Here is a 16,336-nt window from a genome sequence, read left to right as displayed (position 1 = left end):
TGCATGTAGCGACTAGAGATTACAACCAGAGATTCCAGAAAGCTGAGACCAGAGATGCCAGAAAAGCACCGAAGGTGCTTTCTCACACTATGCTAGATCACGCGTACGTGAGCTCGTGGAGTTTCGGAAAGTCGACAAAGGCAAACTGACGCATGCCCTCTTTCTCGATTATTCCGAAGCTGCCCGAAGTAATTTCGGTCCGCCTCGTGGGAGGAGAGAGAGAAAGGCTCACATTTGCCTTCTCGCTCTTAACAACTGAAATCCGACCTCCCGTCTACGGCATACGATTTGGAATCTCGAGCCGTGATTTTCGACTGCCCAGGCATTTTTATTTTCCGACCTATGTAGGCGCACATAAGCAAAGTACCCATAATGGAAAAAAAATTTTGTAAAATTTATTTTACGGAAATACACGTTTTAAGACCCCCTGATCATATTTTAATTATTGAAAAAAAAGAAATTTTTTTTTATTATACCCATGTATGAGCGTACATATGTATATTAATAATTCTATTTTTCAAAATCAAAATTCTTTAAGATTGAAAATTAATAAATTAAAATGAGAGTCCACTCTTTGCCAGTATCGTGCACGTTGTGGCATTTTTCAATAAGAGTTCTTATTTTTATAACATAAACAAAAAAGTAGAATTAATAGTTGCGGAAATTAATTAATAATGATTTTCCTCGATATATTTTGAGTTAACCGTATCAATTTGTTATGACGAACTAAATATTATATGTTTGATTTGGCATAATTTTGCATAAAAAAATGATTGTATCGATCCATAAAAATTAATAACGTGCACGATACCGTTCAATGGAAACCACGGGAAAGTGGTGGTCTCTTCCATCAGGAGGGAAATGTAAAAAATTGTTATTTAATTATGCAATGTGCAATATTGAAATGTTTAAACTAATGTAATGAAAAAAGAGCTCGTAGATACATTAATTTTTGATTAATGTACATACGAGCAATAGTCACGAGATCCCCACCATCAAACCGTTTAAAAACAAAGGAATAGTGATCCCGTTTGCCAGTATGATACAAAGTATGGGTTGGATTTTAAATTTGAAAAGGACATAGTCGAATATTTTTAAAGGTACAAAACATAGCGTTTCATTTTAGAACAGTAACATGAGTTAGCAGGTACTATCATAAAACTGTTTTAGCCAGTTATATCCCTTTTTACCTGAAGTATAAGGTAAAAAGTACGAGGTACAAGTAAATCGAAATCCGAAAATCATTCACATTATATCAATGTAAATGAAGCGATCTTTCCATCAGAGTTAAATACAAAATTTTGTAATTTCTGTGAAAACAGAATTTTCATTAGATGTACGTGGTGTTTAAAATTTTTATGTTTTGACTGTTTTTACGAAAAATACCATCCAGATTCATGTACTTCATATATTGAAAATAACACATGTTAAATGTAATTGGTAAATTCAACTTTAAAAAAAAATATTCGAAGATCAGACAAAAATATAATGTCACATTTAGTGTACGATTAAAATATAATTAAAAAAAAAAAGATTTCTTTTAGCAGGATTCGAACCTGCAGAGCAAAAGAAGCTCGAATTAGTAGCCAAATACTTCATCATTCACGCCGCGTTAGTTATTGGTGAATTTGGTTCTATTTCTCAAGATAAGTAGCTGTAATAACTTTAATAATATCTTGCAGTAAAACTTAACCCAAAACCGGGTACCATTCCAACTTTCCCTTGTTAGAACCGAGTTTTCAATTTGTTTTAACGAAAATCCCAGTCGGTTAAGCTGCTTACTGCTGTTTTTAATTACCAAGCATTTATTTCTCAATTAACCCTTTGCGAGTGAGACCATTTTGCACATTATTCTAAAACATTTGTGGTATTCGTTTTCAATGCGATTTAAGTTAGCATGTAATGTATAAGATTTCATTTAAGTTTTTCTTCTCTAGAGAAGATAAAGAAAAAGTTTATTTAATTTTTTTTACATAAAATTGAATTCTTCCCAAGATTTATATGAAACACTTAAAAGATCTTTTATAAATTACGCCTATGTATCGGAACAACTATGAAACAAGAGATATAATCATTATTATCCATGGGCTGATTATAGTCAAAGACTAATCGGACTTTGAAATGAGAACATAAAACTTAAATGTAAAGTTCCATTTAAATTCATTCAGCCATTTATACTCAATCGTATTAATAATATACATATGTACACTCATACATGGGAATAATAAAAAAAATTTCTTCTTTTTCAATAATTAAAATATGATCAGGGGGTCTTAAAACGTGTATTTCCGTAAAATAAATTTTACAAAATTTTTTTTCCATTATGGGTACTTTGCTTATGTGCGCCTACATAGGTCGGAAAATAAAAATGCCTGGGTAGTCGAAAATCACGGCTCGAGATTCCAAATCGTATGCCGTAGACGGGAGGTCGGATTTCAGTTGTTAAGAGCGAGAAGGCAAATGTGAGCCTTTCTCTCTCTCCTCCCACGAGGCGGACCGAAATTACTTCGGGGAGCTTCGGAATAATCGAGAAAGAGGGCATGTGTCAGTTTGCCTTTGTCGACTTTCCGAAACTCTACGAGCTCACGTACGCGTGATCTGCCATGTGTGAGTATCGCACCGGGTGCTGAATCTGGCATCTATGGCTGAGACTCTTGAAGGAGAGTCAGAAGATCAGTGCTACTCCCGACAACTTTCGACACCATACAGCGACTGTTACCGACTGCTCCTGATTACTGCTTGCCTCTGCTGGACTCTGCTGACCATCGCTTATACTTCTGACAACCTATAACGATTACTACTGACTTCTGCTAACCTCTGTTGGTCTTTGCTGATCTCTGTCAGCGTGTGCTTGTCTCTGCTGAACTTTCCTGGCCTTTGCCGAACGCTACTGACCACTGTAGGTATTTCTGATAATGTATAACGATTAATACTTACTACTACATGCCCCCACAAGTCTCTGCTGGCCTTTGCAGGTTTCTGCTTGCCTGTGCATGCCTTTGCTGGCCTCTGCTGAACACTGCTGACCACCCCTGATGCTTCTGACATCGTATAACAATTACTACATGCTACTCTTCGCCCCTGCTCATCTCTGCTTGCCACTGCATGCCTCTGCTCATCTCTGCTGACCGCTGCTGACCACCTCTGATGCTTCTGGCAATGTATAACGATTACAACTTGCTATTGTTTGCCCCTGCTAGTCTCTGCATGCCTCTGCATCCCTCTGCTGACCTCTGCTGGCCCCTGCTGACCACACTGACCTTTGTTAACAACTTCTAACATGATGTACATGTATTAAAACTTTGTATAAAGTAAATCTATGACAATAAATGATATAATTTCAAAGAATTCTATGTGTTCTCATCACTTTTACCTTTCTTTTCCTCTCCCCATTATTCCCTTAGTTATAAGAAACCGTTTCTCTACTTAAAACTGGAATTCCAAAGTGCCCGGAGCGTTTTCTGAAATGCCGGTGACCTTGACCCACTTTCGAAACTGGGTCAAGGCCAAATCCTGATTCCCAAAGCGCCCGGAATTTTTCTAAAATTTCGAATGGCCTTGACCTACTTTCGAAATTGGGTCAAGGCCATCCGGATTTCCAAGTCGGCCCGGAGATTTCTAAAATTTCGAATGGCCTTGACCCACTTTCGAAATTGGGTCAAGGCCATCCGGATTTCCAAGTCGGCCCAGAGATTTCTGAAATTTCGAATGGCCTTGACCTACTTTCGAAATTGGGTCAAGGCCATCCGAATTTCCAAGTCGGTCGGAAGATTTCTAAAATTTCGAATGGCCTTGACCCACTTTCGAAATTGGGTCAAGGCCATCCGGATTTCCAAAGCGCCCGGAATTTTTCTAAGATTCGAATGGCCTTGACCCACTTTCGAAACTGGGCCAAGGTCAAGGTCAAATTCGGATTTCCAAAGTTCCCGGAACATTTCTAAAATGCTGGTGAACTTGCGAAGAAGGTGGTACGCATCTTATAGGTAAGAGAATGATTTGGAGAGGAAAAGGACGGTAAAAAATGATGAGAACACATTGAATACTTTGAAATTATATCATTTATTGTCATAGATTTACATTATACAAAACTTTATTACATATAAACATATTATATTATATTATATCATGTGACAAGTTGTCAGCAACGGTCAGCAGTGGTCAGCGATGGTCAGCTGACGTCGGGAGATGTTGGCAGAGGCCAGCTTAGGTCAGCAGAGGCCAACGGAGGCCAGCAGAGGCATGCAGAGGCAAGTAGAGTCCAGCAGGGGCAAGCAGTAACAAGTAGTAATCGTTATACGTTGTCGGAAGTATCAGGAGTGGTCAGTAGCGGTCAGCAGAGTCCAGCAGAGGCAAGCAGTAATCAGGAGCAGTCAGTAACAGCCGTTATACGTTGTTAGAAATATAAGCGGTGGTCAGCAGAGGCCAGCAGAGGCTGGGAGAGACTAACAGTAGCCAGTTGTAATCGTTATACGTTGTCAGAAGTAACAGGAGTGGTCAGCAGCGGTCAGCAGAGGCCAGCGGAGGCTGGCAGACGTCAGTAGTAATCGTTATTCGATGTCAGAAATATAAGCGGTGGTCAACAGCGGTCAGCAGAAGCTGGGAAAGACTAACAGTAGCCAGCCGTAATCGTTATACGTTGTCAGAAGTAACAGGAGTGGTCAGTAGCGGTCGGCAGAGGCCAGCGGAGACTGGCAGACGTCAGTTGTAATCGTTATACGTTGTCAGAAATTCCAGGAGTGGTCAGCAGCGGTCAGCAGAGGCCAGTGGAGACCTGTTGACGGGAGGTCGGATATTAATTGTTCAAGAGCAAGGGGGGAAGTGTGAGCCTTTTTCTCTCGACTCCCACGAGACAGTCCGAACTTACTTTGGGCAGCTTCGGTGAATTTTTACTTTGCGAACTATGTAGGCTAACATAAGCAAAGTACCCCCCTTCTGTATATTGTGAATATTATTAATATGTCTATTATTAATACGATTCCCCCCATATGTATATTATTAATACGATTTTTCGTTGACACTACTGACATGTTATGTATGTATTAAAGCTTTGTATAATGTAAATCTATGGCAATAAATGATATAACTTCAAAGAATTCTAGTTCTTATCATTTTTACCATTCTTTTCCTTTCCCCATTATTCCCTTAGCTATAAGATACATGCCACCTCTTTGCAAGGCCGCCAGCATTTTGGAAATATTCCGGGCACTTTGGAAATCCGGATGGTAAAACGCCCAAGTTTGTCGTGAAATAGTTCATTATTATCAACGATAGATGGCGCTTATTTTTCGACCTCAAACCCCCTGGTGCTAAAACGCCCAAGTTTGTCGTGGAATAGTTCGTTATTTTCAACGATAGATGGCACTTATTTCCCGACCTCAAACCCCCTGGTGCTAAAACGCCCAAGTTTGTCGTGGAATAGTTCGTTATTATCAACGCTAGATGGCGCTTATTTCCCGACCTCAAACCCCCTGGTGTTAAAACGCCCAAGTTTGTCGTGGAATAATTCGTTACCTTCAACGTTAGATGGCGGTCTTTTATCGACATGTTTAACTATTCCACGACAAACTTGGGCGTTTTGGCACCAGGGGGTTTGAGGTCGGGAAATAAGCGCCATCTATCGTTGCGAATAAAGAACTATTCCACGACAAACTTGGACGTTTTAGCACCAGGGGGTTTGAGGTCGAAAAATAAGCGCCATCTATCGTTGATAATAATGAACTATTTCACGACAAACTTGGGCGTTTTACCATCCGGATTTCCAAAGTGCCCGGAATATTTCCAAATTGCTGGCGGCCTTGCAAAGAGGTGACATGTATTTTATAGTTAAGAGAATAATGGGGAAAGGAAAAGAATGATAAAAATGATGAGAACTAGAATTCTTTGAAGTTATTCGCGTCAAAAGTTGACCAATTGAACTACTGCTTTTCACCTTGTTCCTGTCGAGAATATGATTTTAAACTCTTATACAAGTAGGTATTGTTGAATCATTTACAGATATTCTTCTTTCGTAAAAAGTAGTGAACGTTCTAGCTATTTTTTATTTATTACTTACGTGTGCCATGAAGACGCGTTCGACTGACAATTGCAGTCCTGCGTACGTACAATGTTAAGTTACATTTTCGTATTCTTCTTTTACAAGATTTAACAGCGGATCTAGGAAATATTTATTTTATTGCAATTACGTGTACCATAGACTTATGATAAATATGTATATTTTTCATAAGTAGGACTCATTCAGCCTTACAGTTTTTCCTTAGTATTGAAATGCTACATTCTGCATTCTGGTCGCGAAGATACGCGATATTCGAAGCGACGCACAGCCTAGAAATGATTTATAATCACTTAAAATAGCGTGTTCACAAAATGTGTATAAAAATACGTCTCTTATTTAACAGCGTTATTTTTTTTTTTTTTCGTTTCCTTACTTTTATACAGGCGAGATGAATGTGTATACATGAAAGAGAAACAATGTGTTCTTACGTGAAAAATTAATTTAACGATCAACAGAAATCGTAACATTTGTATCTTGTAATTTGCGACTGCAAATCATGAGAATCTTCCGATGTAGAGTATTGACGACAATCGAGAAAAATGCACAATTTCACGAAAACGTTCATAAATAAATGATTCTTTGTCTGATGATGAGAAAGTTTATCCAATTAACAGATACGAATTATACGCAAAGAAACAATATACCCTACTGCAATCCTTCATTTCTGTATAATTAACTTAGTTCGTTCTTACTTATAGTAGCACCCATATTCATTGTTTGAAACATCATTTCATCGATGCAGCACAGATTGCGCAATGCTTGTCTCTTATTTTGCAAGTAAAACTAATTATTTTCGTTCAGCCTTTGAACTGAGTCTTGATAAAAATTCCATCGCCTGGTTGTCACCTTTCCTCTGTTCCAATGCTTGTATTATATCAGTACCTAAACGGAAAATAGAGGGAAACAGTTAATGGAAAGTAGTTTAGTTGTAGAGTACAGTAAAAAGATCAAAGTGGAAAAGAGTGGACGTAAGGAACTGTGGTTGAAACTTACTTCTTTTCGTTGGACGCGAAAGTTTCAGATGAATTTGGTTCAGAGTTTCAATTCCTTGGTTTGATCCTGTTTCAGGGATTTCACTGAATGGCAGAAAAGCCTCGGATAAGAATCTGGATTTGAAAAAGTCCTTGTCCTTCAATTCAAAGGCTATTATTGCATCTTCTGTTGTCCTTTGTTCCATATTTAGAGGACTGAAAAAATTCTTGTAGTCTTGAAAAAAGTCTTGCAATGTATAAGACATTTGTACATCAGTGAATCAAATGCATACTATTCATGTATATATTTAGTTTAGGTTTATTTCTATTCTTAGGCTGTTCAAATCATACAGGGTGTTTGGCCACCCCTGGAAAAAATTTTAATGAGGGATTCTAGAGGTCAAAATAAGACGAAAATCAATTTGTTGATGGAGGCTTCGTTAAAAAGTTATTAATAATTAAATTCAAAAATTTCAAATCGTTCTGGAAAAATTATTATCGGTTCCGGGGGTTAATTACAATCATTTTTGGTCATTACACATACCCTCGAAATCCTACCCACTTTCGAGAAAAAAATTCGGAAAGGTGTGAAATTTTTCGACGGAAAAAAAAAATTTCAAATCGTTTTGGAAAAATTATTTTCGGTTGCGGGGGTCAATTACAATCATTTTTGGTGAATAGACCTACCCCCGAAATCCTACCCACTTTCTAGAAAAAAATTCGAGAAGGTGCGAAATTTTTCGACAAAATTAAAACATTTCGAATCGTTCTAAAAAAATTATTTTCAGTTGCAGGGGTCGATTACAATTATTTTTGGTCATTAGACATACCTCTGAAATCCTACCCACTTTCCAGAAAAAAATTCGAGAAGGTGTGAAATTTTTCGACAAAATTAAAACATTTCGAATCGTTTTAAAAAAATTATTTTCAGCTGCAGGGGTCAATTACAATCATTTTTGGTTATTAGACATACCCTCGAAATCCTACCCACTTTCTAGAAAAAAATTCGAGAAGGTGTGAAATTTTTCGACAAAATTAAAACATTTCGAATCGTTCTAAAAAAATTATTTTCAGTTGCAGGGGTCGATTACAATCATTTTTTGTTATTAGACATACCCTCGAAATCCTACCCACTTTCTAGAAAAAAATTCGAGAAGGTGTGAAATTTTTCGACAAAATTAAAACATTTCGAATCGTTCTAAAAAAATTATTTTCAGTTGCAGGGGTCGATTACAATCATTTTTGGTCAATAGACATACCCCCGAAATCCTACCCACTTTCTAGAAAAAAATTCGAGAAGGTGTGAAATTTTTCGACAAAATTAAAACATTTCGAATCGTTTTAAAAAAATTATTTTCAGTTGCAGGGGTCAATTACAATCATTTTTGGTCAATAGACATACCCTCGAAATCCTACCCACTTTCGAGAAAAAAAATTCAGTACGGGTGAAACTTTAAACGTTAATAACTTTTTGGCGAAGCCTCAATCAACAAATTAGTATTCTTGATTTTCGTCTTATTTTGGCCTCTAGAATCTCCCATTAAAATTTTTCGCAGGGGTGGCCGAACACCCTGTATATAAGGTGTTTGTATTGTCACTTACATGTTGAAGATTTCATCAAAGAGAGGATACAAGTTTTCTTTCTGTACATGAGTCTTTGGTAGTTTTACGTCGGTGAACTTTTCCTCTGGGAGTAGCCTCACCTTCACGTAGGAGTCACACATGCCTGAAAAAATAGGAAACGTTCAGATTTCGAGGTGTCGTCCAGAGACACCGAAGGACCCCAATATGGACTCATGCACGGTGAAGGTGACTATCAAGTCCAAAGTTTTCAAGTCAGGATAGTCGTCATGTGCTCTAAATACATGTACGGTTGTCTAGCTACAATAGAACGTAACAGAAACGCGGGCAACGGCTGTGTCATGCAAGTCTGAGACTGTAATATTCACAAGGGCAGGCAATTTAATGAGAGATTCTATTGGAACAGTGATGAGGAAGAGCGTGTCTTTACATCCACATTTACATACTTGTCTTCTTTTCTTTCAGTCTTTGTTTAGATTTTGTATGAAGATTGCGCTTGAGAGTAGACACCTTGCCTATAAAATCGCCTACAAAATCGAAAGAAAATGTCATTCTCCATGTCGCGTGTCAGTCGCTCAATCCCGTCATGGAACCGATCAAACGAAAAACAAAAAATTAACGGGCAACAGAATAAGAAATTAATTTAATTTGCGTTCAAATGGAACATAGTTTTTATCTATCGGCGTGTACAAATGCCCTTTTCTTTAGTTACTAACACGATGCACACAGGGTGATCTTACAACGTGATTGATGCGACTGTCTACCATTGGCTCGAAGACATGTTTCTATTTTGAACAAAATCAATAGACTGCCCGAAAGTTAAAGTTAAAAAGAAATATGCAAAATTCTCTAGACATTGCTTCATCAGATTTACCAAAATTTTATACCGACAGCATAATGTCTTTATTAAAAAAGTGATTGTGCAACGAGTGAGTGATTTCTTCATAACATCTGAAGGTAAGTTTAAAATATTATTCTAAATAGTACATTAGTCGCATCTGTCGCTTCATAGAATCGCCCTGCATGAAACAAGAATTGTCCATTACCTAAGATCTCCAGCGCTAACAGTCATGCAACTTCTAAGTCACGGTATAGTCCTAGGTCTCTTCGAAGAAGGCATTAGATTCTCTTTTGCTTACCATTGCTGTCAACCGGTCGCAGCTTCCTCGCGTTGAGGATCTGAATGTTCAACAAGTTGTCCACAAATTGAGCTTTGACGGTGATTTGCCCATACTCGGACTCCTCTATATCGTTTTGCTCTTTCAGACGCTCTTGGTGGTAGCGGTGTATCAGCTTGGCGGTTTCTAATCCGTGCAGCTCCAAAAGGTATTCGATTTTCTCCAAAACCTTCACGTTCGTGGACTCGTCGGCTCCCATGTTGAAGAATCGGACAAGAGTGTGTAGAGTGCGATGAAGATTCGAGTAAAACGATGGCGGCCTTCTTTTCTACGAGACGAAGGGTCGTCGATATTATAAGGGGAATCAATACAGTGGGATCATCGAAGAAAAATCTCAAATACCTCCAAGTTGCTATTCACTAATTGGTATAGCGTTTCCGACATGATCTCCCAAATCACAAGGAGGACTCTTTCGAAGTTGTCTTCGTTGAGATTGTCGTGCAGGGTTGTTAAATTACTGTCCAAGTATTGCAAGAGACGGTCCATGGCGTTGCTGGTTGTGTCTATCAACTCTGCACCCTCCATGAGGTACCTGTACAAGTCAGGGATAGTTCAGAAAAGGACTAAAAGGTGGAAGTGCAGGTCTGCACTAGAAGGCACCAAGTTACCTGCTCATAGCGGGCGCCATTTTGTTCGCTACGATCTGCAACAACTCGATGATCTTGTTCTTAACCGTGTCGGTGGCATTGTCGATGATCAATTGAAGCGTCTGTTGGCAGCGATGCGCTTCTTCTTGCGTCTTCTTTTCCGCCAACGAGTCCACGATTTCTTGGAGCCCTAAATCGTTGGCCAAGGGCGCGATCGACGTCCTGATGTAGTCGATATTGTTAATCGCGAAACACCATGCCGTGGACACGAAGAACTTCCTCTCGTACACGCTACTTTCGGACAGCTGCTCCAATTCGGTGGTTAGTTCCGCCTTCTTCGCCATCTTGTCCGCGTAAGCCATCGAACATTTGCAGATGTCCTGAAATTCGTGGACGCACGATAACTCTCAAAAGGATGATTAAAGGCCAAAGAGTACGAAAACGAAGACAAAGTGAAAGTTGAACAAAGGAGATCGCTGCTAACTCACATCTATGATTTTGCCTATGAAAGTGTAAGAGCCCTCTACGTCAGGCCAGGACAGTTGCGACCAGAACACTTTGATTTGGTAAAATATTGTTAAAGTGTCTACTGCGCTCGAGCTGTACTGCACGCTATTGTCGACTGCTTGCAGCGTGTCGAACTCCACCGCTCTGTCGATCCGCTTTAGCGCTTTGTACACAGCGATGTCGAGCCAGTGTCCTACACCGGCTCTGAACCACTCGTAGTAACTCTGCACTTTCATGTTTTCCAGCTGCCATTCCGCGCACAGCACTCGACCGAGGCTGAAAACGAGACATTGTTTTGCAAACAAATAAAAGTTCCATGGCCTCAACATTATTCCTGCACGCTGATCCCAAATATTTGGCTGGCAGTATACGCCCTAATTATACGTATACTATCACTACGAATCCACCATAATTGACGGAGCTAATGGCATCTATCTGTACTTACAGAATCGAATATGCCACATTGGCCTACATCCTAATATCATTTGACGGCAGTGCAGCTTCGTCAGAGTTGGGTATATACTTGTACCTACAGAATTGAACATGCCACATTTGTCCACATCCTGATACGTATACCGCCACCGCCAATCTCGTAACTTTGCTAATACAATAAGCCTAACTAGACGTTACCACAACACTTGAATATCCGACTTACACAGCGAATCTCTGCAACGAGAGATAGAGCTCGAACAAAGTTGTCCCCAAGTTAAGTTCAACGTCGGTGTTGTTAATTTCGATCCTCTTCAATCGGCCACAGACGTCTTCGGTGATGATCATGCACATGTCGCTGATTATCTTTTCGTACCTCATGTAAAGTGTCCTGGCGTACGGGAAGTTGATTCGTCTGTAATTGAAGTGGTCCAATCGATCAGTTCGTGTCATCAGTCGCCTTTAAAGTGCACTCGAAGATTCTTACCTGATGAACAGTTTGTCGTAGTTATCAATGGCACTCTGTAGGTCTGCTCTCACGAGTTGGATCATTTTTATGTGGTACTTCAGCGCGTCTTCGTCGGAATCGCTTTCTTGGAAGTTGTGGTTCGATATGTGGTCGAACCTAAAATAAATTTAGTTCGATGTTACGTGATCCCCTATCGAGTTTGAATCGGTTTACGTCAAGTAAGAAGCGTTAACGTCATGTACCATTCAGAGGCACCCTGTTCAACCGTGTACTCCAAAGCTTGAAGGATGCTTAGCCTCTCGTCCGGATCCGGGAACCAAGGATACATTTTCGCCGGGAACAGATTCGCGTCTTCAGGCACTTTAAGGCACGATATGGATGACAGTATGCTGAAGCAAAAAGAAATAGTGTTAAACTCTCGCAGTCGCGATGGGTTGATAAGATTATCAAATAATTGTTGATACCCCAAAATTGCGGACAACTGCATCATAGTGTTCTTGTCACCAGGCGTCAGCCTCCTGATCTTACGCAGACTGTTCAGGCACGAGTACAAAATCTTCTTTGCAGCGTCCCAGAAGAGTCTGGTCTCGTCTAAGGAGAACAGGTTGCTCTCCATGGGTCTCGAGAGGTCCATCATCAGCTTGTTGAACACGATGAAGTTCAATGGATGCTCCTGATGGATTCTCGCGTACTCAACCCATTTCGCCAGTGTGACGTTCCTGGCCAACAAGCCACGTTGCGCGCTGTGCTGCAAAAGCAGAACATCGGCTGGCGCCGACCATCGATCGCACCAGCAGTATTTCTCTATCTTCTCAGTGTCTATTTCATGCAACAGTAACACCCTGATCAAGTGCCTGTGCTCCTGTGCCGCGACCTGTGCGTTGTGCTCCGCGCTGAAAGCCAGCCTTAGCTTCACGACCCCCCGGCGCTTCGACTTGTTCTTCTTCTCCAAGGAGTACCACATTGTGTGCCCAGTGGTGGGTATGTCCTGGAATTGTTTTAGTTACACGGTGATGAAGCCACTTGGGAAGACATTGTTGGTACATGTAGTCGATTGTTTCGTTATCTACCTTTAAAGGTATTCGACAGCGACCGATAAACTCGTTGTCGTGGCTGCCAGTGGTGGCGGTAACCGCGATCTCTTTAGCTAGCTTCACCAACCCTCGAACACCTTTCACATCCTTGACTTTGCTCATCTTTTCTGGCACCGTCTCGGCAGCGTCGAAGTCCCTAAAATAGCAAAACGATGGGTAAACGCCTGAACTCAAATGTGTTTACCTCTGTTTCAAACTTACCAGACTTCTAGGAACAGTATGTCGTTTTCTGGGTCTTCCAGGGGTCTGAAATACGGAACAATTGTCCATAAGCAAAGTATTTTGAGAATATTTTGGAGGCAGATAGCACGATGCTATGAGAAATTGTGTACTATCTACCTTAGGACCATCAAATTGAAACATGTAAATTAACCCAAACTTGGCTAAGCTCTCAGTTTTGTGGAGTAACACACGTAACCGGGTTAACTAATGCCTGGAGGCGTGGTTAACCCATTCTTACGGGGGTTATACTACTAATTGCTGTGAGAAACTGTGGTATCTACCTTGGGACCACCAAACTGAGACATGTAAGTTAACCCAAACTTGTTTAAGCTCTCAGTTTTGTGGAGTAACACACGTAATCGGGTTAACTAATGCCTGGAGGCGTGGTTAATCTATTCTTACGGTAAGTTATAAATTCAAATTCTGACAACTTCCCAAGTCAGACTCGTGTATGAATCAGTAACCCCCGAACAAAAAGAACTGTGCTGACCCAAATGTGTATCAGTGGATAGTGAATGCGTCGAGTCATGTTAAATATTTAAGGAGCGTGTTGTTTAACTCACAGTTCAAAGTGTTCCTCCCACACTGGGCTAAGGGTGGACGTTTTTACGGCAGTGTTGTACCTCCTTGTAGGGGCTGACTCGAGGTAGAGTGCGCAGAAAGGATCGCTCTTGCCGTTGGAGTCCTTCGACACTAGTTCCTTCGCCTCGATCACCTCCACGTTTAGGTGCATCTCTGGCGGCTGTGCGAATCAAACGTATGCCTCGTGTAATTGGACATCACGTTTATGGTCGTAGGACTTCGACGCGGGTAGCGACAGTCTTACCTCCAAGTTCCTTGTCTCCTCCAGGACCCTCTCGTGCGTCTCGTTGTCGACTTTGAACGCATTTTGAAGGTGATTCAAGAGAGCTTCTTGACCACACTCGTTGGAAACGTCGTAACCAATTTGGTGTTGGGTCATGTAAACCAGAGCGGCGTAGAGTTCCTCGATCTGCAGATAGCACCCACGATATCCAAACTGAATTAAAGTTTTCTTAAGTCTAATGCTCCAAACTCCCTAAAACTGGACGTTGTGTTTAGCAGTATATTAATGCCATACATGCTACACCATTCTTGCAAGGAGAAAAAAGTGGAAGCTTGAGTATTTGCATATGGCTTTGGTGGGTCACACGACTAGTCGAGGACTGTACTTTAGGTAAAGATCAGTGATCCCTCGTTGGAATAATAGCGATTGCGCGTGAGGAACTCTCCCAAATGTGTCATGAATATCGTCGAAGCTATCCTTGCGATAGTTCGTAATTGGATCGGCGATAAGCGTAATCTGATTGCGTCATTTGTAATTGTAGCATCTGTTAGTAACGATGTACTAATAGCACACATGGTGGTCCAAAGCTACTATCAACGTCTATGTCGTTTCGAATAACAGGAAGATGTGTTTTTGTTACAAAAATTGTGGGACGTAGAAAGAAATATGATATGGTGGCGATGGAATTCAAGGTTAGAGGACATTTGAAGGTCAAGTTTGTTATGTTTTGATACAAGTTAAGAATAAATGTACTAAGGTACGTATTCAGCTTCTATGAAGCAATATTGGATCACTGACAATCGTTTGTTTACATTCGATACACGTGATAGTTCTCAGCGTTTCTATTACGCAAGAGCAGAGGCATGGATATATGAATATAAAACAAATAAAACGAGAAGCAGATTAGTCCGTGCAAGGTATGGTACAGCTTAAATGCTGCTTATTGAAAGCTAACATCGACGTAACGCAAGAATCAACAAGCAAAACAAAGGAACTAGTCTGTTGAGCAACTCGATGTTGATACTGTCGGAAGTGGAGGTGGTCACGTTTACGCGGGACACCGTGTGTATAGTGTGAACCATTCGAATCCGTAATATATTCGGCAAATGACTTCGTAACAGGAGCAATGAAAGTCGAGCTGGTAATGATTGCCAGATCTTGGCGGACCTTTTGCACTCGTCCGATGCATGTATTCCGAGATTTTAGACATTCGTGACACAACACTCATGGTTCAAAGTTCTTTGCTCGATACGGGACCGAGTAAATAATTACAAAAAGAAACGGAATTACATCGAGAAGATAATTTTATTTGCGTGTCTCGTTCGTGTGGGTAGCTATTTGAAGCTCGAAAAATTTCCAAAACGATTCGACAGACTACAGAATACAATGTCTTTTTAAACAAAAACTGTCGTTACCAAACGTCGTTACTAAATTTAATTGACGAACAGAACACACGATTTATGAACTTAAATTGAGCATACGAGTCCCGATAGGATTAATGCATCCAAGCGATGCTCGAGTCTTCCGGGTCGAACGTTCGAGACAGGTCAACCATTTACATTTGAATGCTTAATTACAGGCAAACAACGACCGCGTTCAATTATTTATTCTTTATCGTACAGTCTAAACGCGTTTACTTTGGATCTGGCCGATGTATTAAGATCCTGAGTGTTCAAAACAATGGATAGATCCCATAAAACCGACTCACCGTCATAGCCTGCAGCATAGTGTTTATTCTGCGCTCGACCTCCGCCTTGGGCACCCCGCGAAAAGTGTTCCTCCCTCGATTCAGTGTGCCCACCACCCCCACGAGTGGACTCGTGCTCACCATTTTCGCGTCACAGACACGACCCTCTCATTTCACCAGCAATTCCACGAATCACTTTCGACACTAGTCGCGAGAATCACTGTACGAAAACACCGCACGTCGCCAAAAGCTTCGGTACACGTCTGTTTCTTCGGCTTGCTGCTCGAAGGAGAACACTTTCAATAGAAACAATGCGATTCGCGGTGGTCAGGTGGTTTCACGCAAAACCGCCTCGAACTCGAGGGATCTAGAGCAGCGCGACAATGACCGGCGGACGCATCGCTTAGAAAAAGATGTTGTTAGTTGAGAACAATGACGTTCACGCAGCAGCACTCGCGGCCTCGATCGAGGAAATCCGAGATCTTCCTCTCGCTGACGCTTCCGCCCTCGCGAACGGAGGAGGCGCCCGAGGAGGGCATTCTGGGCAATTTTACGTCGTGAATATCCACTCTTTCTCACTGTATTTTCAGTAACTCAAAGTCCACGAATTTTAATCCCGATCGATTTGTTCCTTCGCGGGGGAAAATAAAGAATCCTTAATACCTCCTCAAGAGATCACCTCAGGCTGACAAGTTGAAAAATAAGGTAGCAATTCGAAATTTCTTTCTAAAACAGGTACGTGTGATTATAACAA

The 16,336-nt window shown here is 40.8% G+C and overlaps 1 protein-coding gene across 16 annotated transcripts in view; it reads right to left on the bottom strand.

Annotated features, from left to right (window-relative positions):
* Positions 1-6,154: 6,154 nt before the first annotated feature.
* Positions 6,155-16,336, bottom strand: part of Stac (C2 and C2B_Munc13-like domain-containing protein staccato) — a 32,647-nt gene continuing 22,465 nt past the window's right edge. For 6 of the 16 annotated variants that reach the window (XM_076769972.1, XM_076769975.1, XM_076769970.1 and 3 more), the window contains 16 exons: positions 13,917-14,108; positions 13,654-13,832; positions 13,070-13,114; positions 12,845-13,004; positions 12,239-12,762; positions 12,017-12,163; positions 11,793-11,930; positions 11,532-11,720; positions 10,858-11,152; positions 10,391-10,749; positions 10,125-10,314; positions 9,744-10,050; positions 9,051-9,131; positions 8,626-8,749; positions 7,046-7,239; positions 6,155-6,934 (listed from right to left, as the gene is read on the bottom strand). In XM_076769972.1, coding sequence (XP_076626087.1) covers positions 6,840-6,934; positions 7,046-7,239; positions 8,626-8,749; positions 9,051-9,131; positions 9,744-10,050; positions 10,125-10,314; positions 10,391-10,749; positions 10,858-11,152; positions 11,532-11,720; positions 11,793-11,930; positions 12,017-12,163; positions 12,239-12,762; positions 12,845-13,004; positions 13,070-13,114; positions 13,654-13,832; positions 13,917-14,108 — 3,219 coding nt within the window. In that variant the 3' untranslated portion in view covers positions 6,155-6,839. Of the gene's footprint in view, positions 6,935-7,045; positions 7,240-8,625; positions 8,750-9,050; positions 9,132-9,743; positions 10,051-10,124; positions 10,315-10,390; positions 10,750-10,857; positions 11,153-11,531; positions 11,721-11,792; positions 11,931-12,016; positions 12,164-12,238; positions 12,763-12,844; positions 13,005-13,069; positions 13,115-13,653; positions 13,833-13,916; positions 14,109-15,603; positions 16,161-16,336 lie in introns of those variants that run through there. The other 10 variants (XM_076769979.1, XM_076769978.1, XM_076769980.1 and 7 more) reach the window with 5 other exon arrangements.

Source organism: Colletes latitarsis, chromosome 7 (genome assembly GCF_051014445.1).
Source record: "Colletes latitarsis isolate SP2378_abdomen chromosome 7, iyColLati1, whole genome shotgun sequence".
NCBI classification, from domain to species: domain Eukaryota; kingdom Metazoa; phylum Arthropoda; class Insecta; order Hymenoptera; family Colletidae; genus Colletes; species Colletes latitarsis.
This window is presented reverse-complemented; position numbering and strand designations above follow the sequence as displayed.